Genomic DNA, 20,498 nt, shown 5'->3' on the forward strand with positions numbered 1-20,498 from the left:
ACTTTTCCTGGTCGGTTTCCTGATCGCTGTTACATCAAACGGGCAATATACTGCACTCTCTTTCAGATACAGCCGTCAACTGTGTGTGTGCATTATAACTGCACTTTCTCCCTTTCCAACTGCAGGTAGCATTATGTAACTGTATTATTAGATGCTGGCAACAGGAGGGTCCATCATATGTTGTGTTTATGGATAGAGACCGAAGGCAGACACAGTCTTTACAAAATGTATAGGTTAGTCTCTGTAATTTAGCTGACTGCAATTCATACAAGCATTACATTTGCATCCATTCTTCCTTTTGTTCTTCTCCAACCATTTTGACATTTATTGAAGTGCTGAAATCTGCAAGTTCTAATGGTGTGTACACGGTGAGATCCTTGCTATGCCCGATGTTCACTTTGCGATTTCCCCTAACTCCCCGAAGCCCAGCACCACTGATTTTGACTAACTTTTCTTGAGATATGGACTATATATGTGTGCTTACGATTTTGGCTTATGTGAGATGTCATTGACATGTGAGATGAACTAGATAGTACACCGATCTAGCAAGGATTGACTTGCCTGCACAGTCTATCTTTTCTTGCGATACTGATCTGGTGGGACCGTGCATCGAATTGGGATCGCAAGTGGCATAACTATCTGCACTAACTTTTCTTGCGATTTTGACTACACAGTCAAAATCGAAAGAAAAAATCTCACCGTGTGTACACACCATAAGTGTTAATCTCTTCTACGTTTAAACAGGAAGTCAGACCCACAGATGAAGTGACAAGAGCAACAAAATGGGGCTGAAGAGCTTGAAATTTAAGGTCAAATGATTTAGAAAACCTCGTTACCTGCATTTCATAATGAGTGCAGATCATTACCAATACTGTGTGTAGTTATACTTACTCTGATATATTGAAAATGCAAGAAACTGATTGCGAAACATCTGATACATAAGACCATTGGGCCTATATGGAGAAGAGATAAACCTATTAATAGCATACTTCTCAATAAAACGACACACTCCACACACTAGCTACATTTATTATAACAGCTAAACATTTTGTACTGAATTCAGTCACTTATTTTAGCATTGCTGGGAATTATTATTCAGTCTTTCTATAAATGATAACTAAACGAAGACTGTAAGAACTTCAGTCTTCAACCTCATATGTAACTTGTTCTGTGTGATTCGCTATACTAGCACATGATTACGGGATACGGTCGTTAGGTCTTCACAACTTAGGTCGACCACTAACGGTCAACATACATTAGGTCGACAGGAACACTACGTCGACACGGTCATTAGGTCGACATGAGTTTTTCACATTTTTCCCCAATTTTTGGACTTTTTCATACTTTACGATCCATGTGAACTACAATTGGGAATGCTAAGGCAGCGTAGCGAGGCACCTTACCCGACGCATGCGTGGGGACACAGTGCACTAAATGACACCAAGAAAAGTAAAAAAAAAATCATGTCGACCTTTTGACCTAGTACGTCGACCTAGTCTCCCTGTCGACCTAATGCATGTCGACCTTTAGTGGTCGACCTAATGACTGTCGACCTAAGTTGAGTCGACCCAACAACCCATACCCCATGATTACTGTCCTTTAGAAATGAATGTTATTGTAAGGGCCAAGAATACTGTATCAAAGGGCTACTCAACACATTATTACCAAGTATCTTCTACAGTGTATATATCTGTATGACCTAATAACCCTATATTTGAAAAAACAAACTCTGTTACAGTTGTGCGTCTTTTTTTGCTAAAAATGCAGCTTATTGACACCATCATGCGAATAGGACGCACAAGCAGACAAAGCTGTTTAAAATGATATGCAGCATGCCTCTGTACACTGCAATATGTACTGTTTTGGAAGGGAATTCCCAAATCACCTGTACATCTGTGCCTACTCCGTGTGGTGCCAGTGATGTACGGTTTGATGAGAATTTTGGTAAAATGTAAGAGTACTGAACTTACCACGTTAGCATCACACCAGAAAGAAATGTGGATACATAATGGTGTGAAACCCACCATCCTTTTATTCTGTGTAAAGAAAAACAAAGCATTCACTGTTAGAAGATGTCCACTAAACCACCATCAAGGTCTATTTACCATAATATAATGCATGGAGGGCCTGCTCTTGTAACCAGATAGGTAGCAAAATACGAAACAGCAAGCACGAACTAATAAAACATACTCATAAGCATACAATGATCTAACAGAATTCTGCATCTTCATATGTGCAATATAGTATAGAAAGCAAATGTTGACACCACTAGAAATAACAATATTATCGCTAACATATAATGCAAACAAAGAATGTTATATTCAATGAGGTTCCTTTAAAAAAAACAACACAAAAACAAACAAACAAAAGAACAAACAGCAATGTACATGATTAGAATTATGGGCATTTCCATGCAAACACCAGCACAGGGGTGGCCAACCAGTCAGTGGCAAAGAGCCAGAAAAGATCTATAGTCAAGGGTAAGAGCCATAGCATGCAAAAATGGGGGCGTGGCATAGTTGTCACAAAGCCACACCCCATTTTTATGCGCACACCTTTCAGTTTGACGTTTGTAGGAGTATGACCTTGTGTCATAACCCCATTTTTAGTCATGTTGTACAGTGCCACATACAAATAAAGCCCCTGTACAGTGCCACATACATATAAAAACACCAAAAAATGGGTGCCTCCACAGTGCCAGATACATATATTCCTCCACAGTGCCGGATACATATATTCCTCCACAGTGCCAGATACATATATTCCTCCACAGTGCCAGATACATATATTCCTCCACAGTGCCAGATACATATATTCCTCCACAGTGCCAGATACATATATTCCTCCACAGTGCCAGATACATATATTCCTCCACAGTGCCAGATACATATATTCCTCCACAGTGCCAGATACATATATTCCTCCACAGTGCCAGATACATATATTCCTCCACAGTGCCAGATACATATATTCCTCCACAGTGCCAGATACATATATTCCTCCACAGTGCCAGATACATATATTCCTCCACAGTGCCAGATACATATATTCCTCCACAGTGCCAGATACATATATTCCTCCACAGTGCCAGATACATATATTCCTCCACAGTGCCAGATACATATATTCCTCCACAGTGCCAGATACATATATTCCTCCACAGTGCCAGATACATATATTCCTCCACAGTGCCAGATACATATATTGCTCCACAGTGCCAGATACATATATTCCTCCACAGTGCCAGATACATATATTCCTCCACAGTGCCAGATACATATATTCCTCCACAGTGCCAGATACATATATTCCTCCACAGTGCCAGACACATATATGAACGCACAGTGCCAGATACATAAATGTCCCCATAGTGCCAGATACACATCTCTCCAATGCCAGATATGCCGACACTGCCAGATACACATCTCCCCAGTGCCAGATATGCCCCCAGTGTAAGATACACATGTCCCCCCAGTGCCAGATATGCCCCCACTGCTAGCTACACGTCTCCCCAGTGCCAGATATGCCCCCAGTGTAAGATACACATGTCCCCCCAGTGCCAGATACGCCCCCACTGCTAGCTACACGTCTCCCCAGTGCCAGATATGCCCCCCAGTGCCAAATATGTCCCCACTGCCAGATACATGTCCCCCCAGTGCCAGATACACATGTCCCCCCAGTGCCAGACATGCCCCCAGTGCCAAGTATGCCCCCACTGTCAGTTACACGTCTCCCCAGTGCCAGATATGCCCCCACTGCCAGCTACACATCTCCCCCCGTGCCAGATATGCCCCCAGTGCCAGATACACGCCCCCCCCCCCCCCCAGTGCCAGATATGCCCCCTCAAGTGCTGCTCACCGCCGCGCTGCTGTTCTGCTCAGTCTGCTGCTTGTGAGGGGAGGAGAGGAGAGCGCAGCGTGCGCCTCTCCTGCCCCTCCATCTCCACTCTTCGGCGGCGTTGATTCTCTCTAAATAAGCGCCAGTCCGTGAGCCAGAGTTTGGGGACCGGCAGCTAAGACTCCTGATTGGCTGCCGGTCTGCGAGCTCCGATTGGCACACGGGCCGGCGCCGGGCACTGCAGACTAGGGCAGCGGGAGCTTTCGAGCCGCATGCGGAGATAGAAAGAGCCGCATGCGGCTCAAGAGCCGCGGGTTTGACACCACTGCACTAGCATATTAATGATGCCTACGTTTTACATCATACATACGAAAGTATTTTGACTACATTTTGATTAACACTACTCCAATTAGCCTCTAAATGTAACTCCAAAAACCATAAAATTAAGAAGTAAAAACAAAATACCACACTGTGCGACATTCTGAAACTGTATACAAAGTGGTACGATGCAGCAGCCGCACTTTTTTTCAGGCCAAGTTCCATTGTGCTTCATAAACAGATTCAGACTCGTTCACACAGATATATGTGTCGCATATTAGCATATCACATTAACCAGTGCAGTCTTGTGAAGCAGTTTGATCGCATCGCATTTCACTGCAATTAAGACGCACATCCGCGCGAATGACACTACACCACTCGCGCTGCATGGCATATTGAGGCTAGGTATATGAAGACACATCCGTACACCTGATCTTAGCCAAAAGGACTTTGCTTTTAGTACACTCACTTTTAACATTTTTTATTTTAGTATTTTCGCCCACTCCATTTTTAGACTATTCCTCTGAACAGCACTACTGTACTGGAGCTATGGCTCCTCAACACTGTCCCATACCAATCCACTCTGCCTACTCTCACCCTCTCCTCCAGTTCCAGACCACGCCCCTACACCGACAACCCAGCCAACCTGATCCACATGCCCCCTGTCCCTTCCCTCCCTTTCTCCTGTGCACTCTGGGATGCCAGATCAATTGTCAACAAGCTGCCTACTATCCATGACCTCTTCATCTCCCACTCTCTCAACCTTCTTGCCATCACCAAAACCTGGCTTTCCTCCTTTAACTCCACCTCCTCTGCTGCCCCCTCCCATGGGGCTTCTCTTCACTCACTCCATCAGGCCTGATGACCGCTAAGATGGTGGAAATGGCATCCTCTCCCTGTATGACACATTTTGCATCCAAACCCTACCACACTTTCTCCACTTCTTAGGCCCACTCAATCCAACTCTTCTAATTCCATTCACCTCTGTGTGGCAGTCATCGCTACCCACTCAGCAGTTTCTTCCCATTCCTTGACAACTTCGCTACCTGGCTTACCCACTTCTCCTCTTACCTCCCCTCTATCATCCTTGCTGACTTTAAGAACACTATTGAAATCAGTAAACCAGCGTTCACTAATCTTGCCCTTTCCTCCTCCTTTGGCCTCTCAGTGGACCTTAACCCCGACTCACTGTCTCGGCCAGTCCCTTGAACTGGTCTTCACCGACTGGTGTGATCAGCTGACTTCTCCAACTATCCCTTCCACCTCTCTGACCACTACCTACTCTCTTTCTCCCTCTCATCTCCTCCCCACATCCAGAAGCAATCAAGGGTCTCTCGACCCCGGTATTCTACCATCCCTCGATAATCTTTCTCCTCTATCCACCATGGCCTGCCCCAACCAGGTGGCTTCCTTCTATAACTCCACATTCACCTTCGCACTCAATTCTGTTGCCCCCATCTCCTCTATCCCCATCTGCCATTCTAAACCCCAAACCTGGCATCACAAACTAACCCGGTTCCGGCAAAAATGCTCACCCACCACCTAGTACCTCTGGAGGAAATCTCGCTCTCTGGTGGACTTCCTCCATTTAAAGTTTATTTTCTCTTCCTAAAGCTCTGCCCTCTCCTGTCCCTAAGCAATTCGTTTTCCAGTTCCTCATCTCTCCTCCAGTCCACGCTGCTTCTTTAATACTTTTAACACTCTCCTTCACCCCTAACCCCCATCCTACTTTACTGCCAGTGACTTTGCCTCCTCCTTCTCCTCCAAAATTGAGGTGCTCCGACACAAAAAAATCTCCTTCCGTCTCCCCTTGGCAGTCCCTCACCGCCCACACCATTCACTCTCCGGGCTGGTCCACTATGACCTTCGTTCTGTCATTCCTCTAACTTATTTCTATTTCCAATTCAATCATTCCTAAATGCCACTGTGAGACTGAGCTCCCTCTTTCTCTGCCTCACACTGGTTCCCCCATACAATCAGAGTACAAGTCTGACTACTCACCTACAAATCCCCTTCCAACGCCCCCACTCAAATTTAGGGCATTAAACTTTCATAAAAGTGGAGAAGTGGTCAAGGGCAGAAGTTTCCCATAGGAATAGGTCAGCTCCTAGCCAAAATTTCTTAAGTACATTCTATGAAATGATGGGTAGAAGTTAAAGTTGCTATGGGCAACTTCTCCATTCTTTAGAAGGTTTGACACATCTCCCCTATAGTCTCGTTATACCCTCTCTCATAACTTCTTAGTTCAACCACCAACCTGCACATCTCCTCTCAGCAATATATAAAGGATAATGATAACAACAGTGATGATGATAAGTATTACTTTGAGAAGGTCCTTTCCTAACCCAAGTGGTCAAATCCATTCTTTTTGGTTAGCTTGCATCCTTTTCCCCCCTGTCCGGTTACACAGAGTATATTAACACTGGTATGTCTGGGGGCGTGGCCTAGCTCTGATGTGTGGAAGACGCGTTTCCCTGGAGCTCCTGCACCACGCTATTTTAAAATGCTTTTTACCCCCTGCAACGGGCTGTGGCTCCCCCACTCCTACCTCCACCTTACATTGGCCCTCCTCTGGTACTTTTATATTCAGCGTCGCGGAGCCGGGGATCACGCTATGTGTGGTCCTGCGGGTTGTGGCCTGGCCGCACACCTACAACCAGGACCTGGATCTTCCCCTGCATCGACTGCGGACTTCCAGTGAAGGGGGGGGGTTCGCGCTGCTTGGAACCCCTGACGCCCACCGGGAATACCGCTGCTGGGGGTGTCTGGTGTCCTGGCTCCCTGCTATAGCCGCGGCTCTCTCTCCTCCAGCGCCTGTATTCGGCTTCCCCTCCTGTTCCCGGCGTGTGTGCCGGCTTCAGCTCCCTGTGTGGTGGCGGCCATATTGCAGTTCTCCTCCCTGACTCCTGGGCCCGCCCAGCCTCTGCATACAGTGACCCTTGCCTGCACACTTTCCATTGGGGCTTTCTGCATTTCCTGGACGCAGCTGCATCCTGACTCCCTCACCCATGATGGAAGCTGTTTAACCCCTGGACTGCTCCTCTGCTACTGCTGCCATCTTGGTCACCGCGGAACTGGGACACTGATCTCCTGTCTAGAATTCTGGTAAGAGGCATCACAGGGCTGGTGGAATTCCTGGGTGGTGTTAGTGGATGCCCCACACCCTTAATTCAGGGACCTTACAAATGCCATTACATCTCTCCTGCACCCCTACTGTGCCTTTGGATTCATCCCTTGACAGGGATTATGGTTTCCCACCCACTGCGCATTCAGCATAAGACCTGGGGCTGCTTTGTACACTAAACAAGGGACTTTTGCTTCACTTTACCTGCAGCTGGAACATCTCAGGTTTCTTTCAGTGCGATATTTGTTATTGGAGCTCCCTCCTATGGCTGTTCTGCATACCTACTTCATTATCACACTTTTATTATTGTTCTCTCTATTATACGATATAAACTAGCGCCCTTATGGAGAGACGTTGTTCGACTTCTCTCGCTCCTCTTTGCCACTCCGATCCCCCTGGACCCTAAATACCTCCTTCTGCCCCTAGAACTCCCGACTTTGACTAAGCATCAGAATAAGTTACTACGTCATGTAGCTACTGCTACATGCCAAATTGCAAAGGCCTGGAAACTGCCCTCCCCACCATCCCTGCATTCTGTTGTCGCTTTTATTTGGTACGTCTATAGAATGGAATATATAATAAGATTTTACTCACCGGTAAATCTATTTCTCGTAGTCCGTAGTGGATGCTGGGAACTCCGAAAGGACCATGGGGAATAGCGGGCTCCGAAGGAGGCTGGGCACTCTAGAAAGATTTATGACCACCTGGTGTGCACTGGCTCCTCCCACTATGACCCTCCTCCAAGCCTCAGTTAGGACACTGTGCCCGGACGAGCTGACATAATAAGGAAGGATTTTGAATCCCGGGTAAGACTCATACCAGCCACACCAATCACACCGTACAACTCGTGATACTATATCCAGTTTGACGGTATGAAAACAACTGAGCCTCTCAACAGATGGCTCAACAATAACCCTTTAGTTAGCAATAACTATTTACAAGTATTGCAGACAATCCGCACTTGGGATGGGCGCCCAGCATCCACTACGGACTACGAGAAATAGATTTACCGGTGAGTAAAATCTTATTTTCTCTAACGTCCTAGTGGATGCTGGGAACTCCGAAAGGACCATGGGGATTATACCAAAGCTCCCAAACGGGCGGGAGAGTGCGGATGACTCTGCAGCACCGAATGAGAGAACTCAAGGTCCTCCTCAGCCAGGGTATCAAATTTGTAGAATTTTGCAAACGTGTTTGCCCCTGACCACGTAACAGCTCGGCAAAGTTGTAAAGCCGAGACCTCTCGGGCAGCCGCCCAAGATGAGCCCACCTTCCCTGTGGAATGGGCTTTCACTGATTTAGGATGCGGCAGTCCAGCCGCAGAATGCGCCTGCTGAATCGTGTCACAGATCCAGCGAGCGATAGTCTGCTTAGAAGCAGTAGCACCCAGCCTGTTGGGTGCATACAGGATAAATAGCGAGTCAATTTTCTTGACTCTAGCCGTCCTGGAAACATAATTTTTCAAGGCCCTGACTACGTCCAGTAACTTGGAATCCTCCAAGTCCCTAGTAGCCGCAGGCACCACAATAGGTTGGTTCAAGTGAAAAACTGATACCACCTTAGGGAGAAACTGGGGACGAGTCCTCAAGTCTGCCCTCTCCATATGGAAAATCAGATAAGGACTTTTATATGACAAAGCCGCCAATTCTGATACACGCCTGGCCGAAGCCAAGGTCAATAACATGACCACTTTCCGCGTGAGATATTTTAGATCCACGGTTTTTAGTGGTTCAAACCAATGTGATTTAAGAAACTCAACACCACGTTGAGATCCCAAGGTGCCACTGGAGGCACAACCGGGGGCTGAATATGCAGCACTCCTTTTAGAATGTCTGAACTTCAGGTACTGAAGTTAATTCTTTCTGGAAGAAAATCGACAGAGCCGAGATCTGTATCTTAATGGAGCCTAATTTTAGGCCCATAGACACTCCTGCTTGTAGGAAATGCAGAAATCGACCTAGTTGAAATTCCTCTGTTGGGGCCTTTTGTGGCCTCACACCAAGCAACATATTTCCGCCATATGCGGTGATAATGTTTTGCAGTTACATCTTTCCTGGCTTGAATCAGCGTAGGAATGACTTCCTCCGGAATGCCCTTTTCCTTTAGGATCCGGCGTTCAACCGCCATGCCATCAAAACGTAGCCGCGGTAAGTCTTGGAACAGACAGGGCCCCTGCTGCAGCAGGTCCTGTCTGAGCGGCAGAGGCCATGGGTCCTCTGATATAATTTCTTGAAGTTCTGGGTACCAGGCTCTTCTTGGCCAATCCGGAACCACAAGTATCGTTCTTACTCCTCGCCTTCTTATTATTCTCAGTACCTTTGGTATGAGAGGCAGAGGGGGGAACACATAAACCGACTGGTACACCCACGGTGTTACCAGAGCGTCCACAGCTATCGCCTGAAGGTCCCTTGGCCTGGCGCAATATCTTTTATAGCTTTTTGTTGAGGCGGGACGCCTTCATGTCCACCTGTGGCCTTTCCCAATGGTGTACAATCCTTTGGAAGACTTCTGGATGAAGTCCCCACTCTCTCGGGTGGAAGTCGTGTCTGCTGAGAAGATCTGCTTCCCAGTTGTCCACTCCGAGAATGAACACTGCTGACAGTGCTAACACATGATTTTCCGCCCATCGGAGAATCCTTGTGGCTTCTGCCATCGCCATCCTGCTTCTTGTGCCGCCCTGTTGGTTTACATGGGCGACTGCCGTGATGTTGTCTGATTGGATCAGGACCGGCCTTTTGAAGCAGAGGCCTTGCCTGACTCAGGGCATTGTAAATGGCCCTCAGTTCCAGAATATTTATGTAGGGAAGTCACCTGACTTGACCAAAGTCCCTGGAAGCTTCTTCCCTGTGTGACTGCCCCCCAGCCTCAAAGGCTGGCATCCATGGTCACTAGGACCTAGTCCTGTATGTCGAACCTGCGGCCCTCTTGAAGATGGGCACTCTGCAGCCACTACAGTAGAGATACCCTGGTCCTTGGAGACAGGGTTATCAGCCGATGCATCTGAAGATGTGATCCGGACCACTTGTCTAACAGGTCCCCCTGAAAAGTTCTTGCCTGGAACCTGCCGAATGGGATTGCTTCGTAGGAAGCTATCATTTTTCCCAGGACTCGCGTGCAATGATGCACCGATAACTGTTTTTGGCTTCAGGAGGTCTCTGACTAGAGATGACAGCTCCATGGCTTTCTCCTCCGGGAGAAACACTTATTTCTGGTCTGTGTCCAGAACCATCCCCAGGAACAGTAGACGTGTCGTAGGAAACAGCTGTGTCTTTGGACTGTTTAGAATCCAACCGTGCTGTTGTAGCACTTTCCAAAATAGTGCTACCCCGACTAGCAACTGCTCCTTGGACCTCGCCCTTATAAGGAGATTGTCCAAGTACGGGATCATTAAAAACTCCCCTTTTTCGAAGGAGTATCATCATTCCGGCCATTACCTTGGTAACACCCTCGGTGCCATGTACAGTCCAAACGGCAGAGTCTGGACTTGGTAATGGTAATCCTGTACCACAAATCTGAGGTACTCCTGGCGAGGATAGTAAATGGGGACATGCAGGTAAGCATCCTTGATGTCCCGGGATACCATGTAATCCCCCTCGTCTAGGCTTGCAATAACCGCCCTGGGCGATTCCATCTTGAACTTGAATTTTTTTTATGTATGTGTTCAAGGATTTTAAATATAAAAAAGGGTCACACCGAACCATGCGGTTTCGGTACCCCAAACCGTGTGGAATAGTAACCCCGTAGGGGCACCTTAAGTATTACCTGATGGGAATACAGCTTATTAATTGCCTCTAGCACAGCCTCCCTGCCTGAGGGAGTTGTCGGCAAGGCATATTTGAGGAAACGGCGGGGGGAAGACATCTCGAATTCCAGCTTGTACCCTTGAAATACTACTGGAATGAAACAGGGATCCACCTGTGAGCGAGCCCACTGATCGCTGAAATTTTTGAGACGGCCCCCCACCGTACCTGGCTACACCTGTGGAGCTCCCGCGTCATGCTGTGGACTCAGAGGAAGCGAGAGAAGAATTATGATTCTGGGAACAGGCTGACTGGTGCAGCTTTTTCCCTCTTCCCTTGTCTCTGTACAGAAAGGAAGCGCCTTTGACCCGCTTGCTTTTCTGAAGCCGAAAGGACTGTACCTGATAATACAGTGCTTTCTTAGTCTGTGAGGAAAACTGAGGTAAAAATATTTCATCCCAGCTGTTGCTGCGGATACGAGGTCCCAGAGACCATCCCCAAATAATTCCTCACCCTTATAAGGCAGAATCTCTATGCGCCTTTTAAAGTCAGCATCACCTGTCCAGTGACAGGTCTCTAATACCCTCCTGACAGAATGGACATTACATTCATTTTGGATGCCAGCCGGCAAAATATCCCTCTGTGCATCCCTCATATATAAGACGACGTCTTTAATATGTTCTCATGTTAGCAAACTAGTATGTTTGACAGGGTCACCGACCACGCTGCAGCAGCACGCTCTGCAGGTTTCAGTCTAGTACCTGAGTGTGTAAAAACAGACTTCAGGATAGCCTCCTGCTTTTTATCAACAGGTACCTTCAAAGTGGCCGTTCCTAAAACGGCAGTGCCACCTATTTTGACAACCGTGTGAGCGCCTTATCCACCCTAGGGGATATCTCCCAGCGTAACTTATCCTCTGGCGGGAAAAGGTACGCCATCAGTAACTTTTTTGAAATTACCAGTTTCTTATCAGGGGGAACCCACGCTTCTCACACACTTCATTCATTCATCTGATGGGGGAACAAAACACTGCCTGCTTTTTCTCCCCAAACATAAAAACCCATTTTAAGAGGTTAATGTCAGAAATGTGTAACACTTTTTTTATTGCCGGGATCAAGTCACGGATGTTCCTAGTGGATTGTGTATATGTCTCAACCTTGACGACACTGGAGTCAGACTCCGTGTCGACATCTGTGTCTGCCATCTGAATGAGCGGGCGTTTTTGAGCCCCTGATGGCCTTTGAGACGCCTGGGCAGGCGCGGGCTGAGAAGCCGGCTGTCCCACAGCTGTTACGTCATCCACCCTTTTATGTAAGGAGTTGACACTGTCGGTTAATACCTTTCACCTAACCATCCACTCTGGTGTCGGCCCCACAGGGGGCGACATCACATTTATCGGCATCTGCTCCTCACTATATAAGCCTCCTCCTCAAACATGTCGACACAGCTGTACAGACACACCGCACACACACAGGGAATGCTCTGACTGAGGACAGGACCCTACAAAGCCCTTTGGGGAGACAGAGAGAGAGTATGCCAGCACACACCAGAGCGCTATATAATGTGGGGATTAACACTATAACTGAGTGAATTTTCCCCAATAGCTGCTTGTATATACAATATTGCGCCTAAATTTAGTGCCCCCCCCCCCTCTCTTTTTAACCCTTTGAGCCTGAAAACTACAGGGGAGAGCCTGGGGAGCTTTCTTCCAGCTGCACTGTGAAGAGAAAATGGCGCCAGTGTGTCTGAGGGAGATAGCTCCGCCCCTTTTCCGCGGCCTATTCTCCCGCTTTTTTCTGGATTCTGGCAGGGGTATTTACCACATATATAGCCTCTGGGGCTATATATTGTGGTATTTTTGCCAGCCAAGGTGTTTATATTGCTGCTCAGGGCGCCCCCCCCAAGCGCCCTGCACCCTCAGTGACCGGAGTGTGAAGTGTGCATGAGGAGCAATGGCGCACAGCTGCAGTGCTGTGCGCTACCTTGGTGAAGACTGATGTCTTCTGCCGCCGATTTTCCGGACCTCTTCTTGCTTCTGGCTCTGTAAGGGGGACGGCGGCGCGGCTCCGGGACCGAACACCAAGGACTGGGCCTGCGGTCGATCCCTCTGGAGCTAATGGTGTCCAGTAGCCTAAGAAGCCCAATCCGGCTGCAAGCAGGCGAGTTCGCTTCTTCTCCCCTTAGTCCCTCGCTGCAGTGAGCCTGTTGCCAGCAGGTCTCACTGAAAATAAAAAACCTAATTCTATACTTTCTTTCTAGAGGCTCAGGAGAGCCCCTAGTGTGCATCCAACCTCGGCCGGGCACAAGATCTAACTGAGGCTTGGAGGAGGGTCATAGTGGGAGGAGCCAGTGCACACCAGGTGGTCATAAATCTTTCTAGAGTGCCCAGCCTCCTTCGGAGCCCGCTATTCCCCATGGTCCTTTCGGAGTTCCCAGCATCCACTAGGACGTTAGAGAAAATAGGATTTTAATACCTACCGGTAAATCCTGTTCTCCTAGTCCGTAGAGGATGCTGGGGACTCCAAAAGGACCATGGGGTATAGACGGGATCCGCAGGAGACATGGGCACACTCTAAGACTTTGAATGGGTGTGAACTGGCTCCTCCCTCTATGCCCCTCCTCCAGACCTCAGTTATAGGAACTGTGCCCAGGGAGACGGACATTTCGAGGAAAAGGATTTTTGTTAAACTAAGGGTGAGATACATACCAGCTCACACCACAACACACCGTACAACTGGATTACCAGGAATACCAGATAACAGTATGAACGAAAGACAAAAAAAAGCTGAACATAACCGATACACAACCTTCGTGTAACCTAAAACAACAACTAACAATACAACTGAAAGTAACAGTCCGCACTGGGATGGGCGCCCAGCATCCTCTACGGACTAGGAGAAAAGGATTTACCGGTAGGTATTAAAATCCTATTTTCTCTTACGTCCTAGAGGATGCTGGGGACTCCAAAAGGACCATGGGGTCTATACCAAAGCTCCAGACCGGGCGGGAGAGTGCGGACGACTCTTCAGCACCGATTGAGCAAACATGAGGTCCTCATCAGCCAGGGTATCAAACTTGTAGAACTTAGCAAAAGTGTTTGAATCCGACCACGTAGCTGCTCGGCAAAGTTGAAGTGCCGAGACCCCTCGGGCAGCCGCCCAAGATGAGCCCACCTTCCTGGTAGAATGGGCCTTTACTGACTTCGGCAACGGCAATCCAGCCGTAGAATGAGCGTGCTGAATCGTATTACAAATCCAGCGTGCAATAGTCTGCTTGGAAGCAGGATTTCCAATCTTGTTCGAAGCACACAGGACAAACAGAGCCTCTGTTTTCCTAACAAGAGCCGTTCTGGCGACATCAATTTTCAAAGCTCTTACGACATCGAAAGATTTTGGTACCGTCACGGCCTCCGTAGCCACAGGCACCACAATAGGTTGATTTATGTGGAATGAAGAAACCACATTCGGCAGAAATTGTTGACGAGTCCTCAATTCCGCTCTATCCACATGGAAAATCAAATATGGGCTCTTGTGAGATAAAGCCGCCAATTCAGACACCCGTCTGGCGGACGCCAAGGCCAAAAGCATGACCACTTTCCAAGTGAGAAATTTCAACTCAACCTTTCGCAAAGGTTCAAACCAGTGAGACATAAGATATTGTAACACCACGTCCAGATCCCACGGTGCCACGGGTGTCACAAACGGAGGATGGATATACAGCACTCCCTTCACGAAAGTCTGAACTTCAGGAAGGGCGGCCAATTCTTTTTGAAAGAAAATAGATAAAGCCGAAATCTGCACTTTGATGGAACCCAATTTCAGGCCTGCATCCACGCCTGCCTGCAAAAAATGGAGGAAGCGACCCAGCTGAAAGTCCTCCGTAGGAGCTTTCTTGGCTTCACACCACGACACATATTTTCTCCAAATACGGTGATAATGCTTCGCCGTGATCTCCTTTCTAGCCTTAAGGAGAGTGGGGATGACTTCCCCGAGAATACCCTTTCGAGCTAGGATTTGGCGTTCAACCTCCACGCCGTCAAACGCAGCCGCGGTAAGTCTTGAAATACGCATGGCCCCTGCAGTAACAGGTCCTCTCTGAGAGGAAGCGGCCAAGGATCTTCTATGAGCAATTGCTGAAGATCCGGATACCAGGCCCTCCGTGGCCAATCTGGAACGACGAGTACTGCCGGAACCCTCGTTCGTCTTATGATCTTCAACACTTTTGGAATGAGAGGAAGCGGAGGGAACACATATACCGACTGAAACACCCATGGAGTTACCAGGACGTCCACTGCACTGGCTTGGGGGTCCCTTGACCTGGAACAATACCTCGGAAACTTCTTGTTGAGGCGAGACGCCATCATGTCTATTTGAGGAATTCCCCAACACCTTGTCACTTCTGCAAATACTTCTTGATGAAGAGCCCACTCTCCTGGATGGAGATAGTGTCTGCTGAGGAAGTCTGCTTCCCAGTTGTCCACGCCCGGAAGGAAGACTGCTGACAGAGCGCTCACGTGCTTTTCCGCCCAGCAGAGAACTCGTGACCTCCGCCATCGCCGCTCTGGTCTTTGTTCCGCCCTGGCGGTTTACATACGCCACCGCTGTTACGTTGTCCGACTGAATCAGGACAGGTAGACCTCGAAGGTGTTCCGCTTGCAAAAGGCCGTTGTAAACGGCTCTTAACTCCAGAACGTTTATGTGGAGACAAGTTTCCTGGCTTGACCATTTTCCCTGGAAACTTCTTCCGTGTGTGACTGCTCCCCAGCCTCGGAGACTTGCATCCGTGGTCAGCAGGACCCAATCCTGGATCCCGAACCTGCGTCCCTCTAGAAGGTGAGAACTTTGCAGCCACCACAGGAGAGATATTCTGGTCCTGGAAGATAGACTAATTTTCCGGTGCATGTGTAGGTGAGACTCGGACCATTTGTCCAGCAGGTCCCACTGAAACACCAGGGTATGAAACCTGCCAAACGGAATGGCTTCGTAAGCCGCAACCATCTTCCCTAGCACTCGAGTGCATTGATGAATCGACACTCTTGCCGTTTTCAGAATCTCCTTGACCATGCATTGGATTTCCAGAGCTTTTTTCCGCTGGAAGAAACACTCTCTGTAGTTCTGTGTCTAGGATCATGCCTAAGAAGGGCAGGCGAGTTGTCGGGATCAACTGAGACTTTAGCATATTCAGAATGCAACCATGATGTTGCAGAACTGTCAGGGAGAGTTCCACATTTCTTAGCAACTGCTCCTTCGATCTCGCCTTTATCAGGGGATCGTCCAAGTACGGGATAATAGTGACACCTTGCTTGCGTAGGAGTACCATCATTTCCGCCATCACTTTGGTGAAAACCCTCGGGGCCGTGTAAGCCCAAACGGCAACGTCTGAAATTGGTAATGATAATCCTGCACCGCAAATCTCAGGAAAGCCTGATGCGGAGGATATATCGGGACGTGTAAGTAGGCATCTTTTATGTCAACTGACGCCATAAAATCCCCCCCTTCTAGACTGCTCGAAGAGATTCCATCTTGAACTTGAAAGTTTTCAAATACAGATTGAGGGATTTTAAGTCCAGGATCGGTCTGACCGAGCAGTCCGGCTTTGGCACGACAAAGAGGCTCGAATAAAACCCTTCTTCCCGTTGGGACGGGGGTACCGGGACAATGACACTCTGGAGACACAGCTTTTGTATCGCAGCACTCACTACTTCCCTTTCTGGGATAGAAACTGGCAAGGCTGATTTGAAAAATCGGTGGGGGGGCAGCTCCTGAAACTCCAGCTTGTACCCTTGGGACACTATGTCTAACACCCAAGGATCTAAGCCCGAGTGAAACCAGACCTGACTGAAGAGTCGGAGACGCGCCCCCACCGGCACGGACTCCCGTAGGGGAGCCCCAGCGTCATGCGATGGACTTGGCAGAGGCCGGGGAGGACTTTTGGTCCTGGGAGCCTGACACAGCAGGCGACCTTTTTCCCCTTGCTCTGCCTTTTGACGTAAGGAAGGACGAGCCTCTTCCTTTTTTGTGTTTATTAGGCCGAAAGGACTGCATCTGAGAATGGGGTGTCTTTTTCTGTTGTGCTGGAACATAGGGAAGAAAAGATGACTTACCCGCTGTAGCAGTAGACACAAGGTCAGCGAGGCCGTCACCAAACAAGACACTACCTTTATAAGGGAGAGCTTCCATAGCTTTCTTGGAGTCGGCATCAGCATTCCATTGATGAATCCACAGCGCTCTCCTGGCCGAGACTGCCATAGCATTGGCCCTTGATCCCAAGTGGCCAATATCCCTCGCCGCATCCTTTAGGTAAGCTGCAGCGTCCCTGATATAACCGAGAGTCAAAAGAATGTTATCACTATCCAGGGTATCCATGTCAGATGCCAAATTATCAGCCCACTTAGCAATAGCACTACTCACCCAAGCCGACGCCACGGCAGATCCGAGGAGTGCACCCGTAGTGACATAAATGGCCTTTAATGTCGTTTCCTGCTTACGATCCGCAGGATCCTTGAGGGCAGCAGTGTCGGGAGACGGAAGCGCCACCTTCTTGGCAGCCGGGACAGAGCCTTGTCCACATTGGGAGATGACTCCCACTTTTCCCTGTCGTCAGGGGGGAAAGGATATGCCATAAGAATTCTCTTGGGAATCTGCCATCTTTTATCAGGCGATTCCCAAGCCTTTTCACAAAGAGCGTTCAGTTCATGAGAGGGGGGAAACGTCACCTCAGGCTTTTTTCCCTTATACAAACAAACCCTCGTGTCTGGAACAGCAGGCACTTCAGAAATATGTAAAACATCTTTAATTACCACAATCATGTACTAAATACTCAACCAATTTTGGATGTAAACTGGCCTCACTAAAGTCGACACTGGAATCAGAGTCCGTGTCGGTATCAGAATCCGCCATCTGGGTGAATGAACGCTTTTGTGACCCTGAGGGGGCCTGTACCTGGGATAAAGCGTCCTCCATGGATTTTCTCCACGTTTATGTCTGAGAATCAGATTTATCCAGCTTTTTAGACAATAACGCCACATTTGCATTCAATGTACTCAACATATTCACCCAATCAGCAGTCGGCGGTGCCGACAGAGTCACTCCCAAATCCTTCTCTGCGCCCCCAGTAACTTCCTCCGGGGAGGAGCACTCGGCCTCAGACATGTCGACACACACACACACACACAAACTGGCTATAGGGGACAGACCCACAGGGAAGCCTGTTAGAGAGAACACAGAGGGAGTATACCAGCTCACACCCCAGCGCCCATATAATACTGAAAAATAATATATGATCACTGCGCTGTTAAAATCGCACCAATTTACTGTGCCCCCACCCCCCCCACGCTCCCTGTACTTGATAAGGAGAGAGGAGGTCCGGGCCAGCGTCTCTGCAGCGGCTGTGAAGAGAGAAAATGGCGCTGGTAAGCTGTGAGGGCTAAGCCACACCCCCTTCCGGCGCGCTGTAGTCCCGCTCAATTTCAAATAATTATACAGGCGGGGGTCTAATATTTAGTGCCTAGGCACTTAAAATATGTGCTTTGCCAGTGCTAAAAAACCTCAGTAACTGCTGCCCAGGGCGCCCCGCCCTGCACCCTGCAAGTGCCGTTGGTGTATGTGTGGGAGCATGGACCGCAGCGCGACCGCCGCGCTGTACCTCCGTTACCGAAGTTTTCTGCTGTCACTGAAGTCTTCTTTTCTTCTGAATACTCACCCGGCTTCTTTCTTCTGGCTTCTGTGAGGGGGGTGACGGCACGGCTTCGGGAACAAGCAGCTAGGTGCACCAAGTAATCGAACCCACTGGAGCTAATGGTGTCCAGTAGCCTAAGAAGCAAAGCCTTTGAACTAAGAAGAAGTAGGTCTGACTTCTCTCCCCTCAGTCCCACGATGCAGGGAGCCTGTAGCCAGCAGGTCTCCCTGAAAATAAAAAACCTAAAAGTCTTTTTAGAGAAACTCAGGAGAGCTCCCCTAGTGTGTGTCCAGTCTCTCTGGGCACAGAATCTAACTGAGGTCTGGAGGAGGGGCATAGAGGGAGGAGCCAGTTCATACCCATTCAAAGTCTTAGTGTGCCCATGTCTCCTGCGGATCCCGTCTATACCCCATGGTCCTTTTGGAGTCCCCAGCATCCTCTAGGACGTAAGAGAAAACTAGTATCATTAGGCAATCTGCCACGGCGTTTGATAGAGTCTGGGCACCTTGGCTTGCTTCTCAAAATCCCCCTCCCCGATCTGTAGCTAATTAATCTGTGTTCCCTCCCCTTTTTGTTTAGGTTGCCCGGACCCTGCTACTTGGACCCCCCCTCTTTTCTCCTCTATATACCCCATTGCCCTTCATCTTCTCTTCTCTCTCTGTTTCTCTCCTTTCTGATTCTTAATACTCTTTGCTGGCTACGCCGTAGACCTAGAGGATTATCTCTTTTCTTACACTATTTCTGTCATCCTCAAAAAACAAAAAAAGATTTACTCATATATCTGCTATATTTTTTGGTATACAGTATATCAGTGTTTTGCCATTTCTTTTTTGTTATTATGTGTCATACTGATTTGTGTATCAATGCGAATCGACCAATAAAACTCTTCTTAAAAAACAAAACAATGGGATGTCTGGGTTTCTGCTCTTTGGCGTATATGTTTGTGTCTGAATTCTTCTGAGTTGGCATGCTGTTTGGACTTATAGCATAGCAGTTGGCCCTCCAACACATGTCTAATAATACCAATGTTTCTCAGTTCCAGTAATCAATGCGTCAAACAGTGCAGGTCTTCAAAGTGTATCTGAAGCACAGAATGTACTAATTACAATTCTGAGAGTAGATCTGGAAAAAAGCAAGCACTGCTAGCTGCCACTGTGGCGTGGAATTGAGAAAAATGGGCACCTACTAAGTAGGTAACAAGTGCATGCCAAAGCCTGTTGGGAGTGGTAAGCCAAAATGCTTGCTGCCCAAGCCTACTCTCTGATATAGCAGATGTAGTTTTCAACACTGTAATAAGCATAGCTAGGAGCGTTCTAAACAAACCTAACACTAAGATCGGGTACACACTAGAACGATGTCACTCAGGCGATATGCCGGCCAACATATCGTATCAGTAGTACACATCAGAACGATGTAATGAAGGACGGAAAGAACACTCATTCCGACCTTCATTACACTGCTAGGTGCCGCATGCGATAACGTCTGTTTGGCCTTGCAGCGCAGTTGACCAGATGTTGCATGCAACCGTGCAGATTAGGCACACACACTGAACGATCTGGCCAGAAACAGATGCTCCAAATACAAAGCCTCCGAGAGCAATGTATAAGTCACTGGGCATTCCTTAAGTGTTTACTCATTATTTAAGATAAGAAAGAAAATACATTTCCAGCACCAGTGTCACATGTGAGTAGGTGTTGTAGCCCAGGAAGGTACCAGAGTTTTCTACATAAAATAAAGACACAGATTGCTCAAAGGAACTAAGGGTCTAATTCAGACCTGATCGTAGCAGCAAATTTGTTAGC

At 48.2% G+C, this 20,498-nt stretch overlaps 1 protein-coding gene across 2 annotated transcripts in view; it reads right to left on the minus strand.

Moving 5' to 3' along the window:
- Positions 1-20,498, minus strand: part of TMEM120B (transmembrane protein 120B) — a 203,004-nt gene that overhangs the window by 13,339 nt on the left and 169,167 nt on the right. For both annotated transcript variants that reach the window (XM_063964482.1, XM_063964481.1), the window contains exons 7-8: positions 1,971-2,036; positions 892-953 (exon numbers count right to left, since the gene is read on the minus strand). In XM_063964482.1, coding sequence (XP_063820552.1) covers positions 892-953; positions 1,971-2,036 — 128 coding nt within the window. The remainder of the gene's footprint in view (positions 1-891; positions 954-1,970; positions 2,037-20,498) is intronic.

Source organism: Pseudophryne corroboree, chromosome 1, assembly GCF_028390025.1.
Source record: "Pseudophryne corroboree isolate aPseCor3 chromosome 1, aPseCor3.hap2, whole genome shotgun sequence".
In the NCBI taxonomy this organism is placed as follows: Eukaryota; Metazoa; Chordata; class Amphibia; order Anura; family Myobatrachidae; genus Pseudophryne; species Pseudophryne corroboree.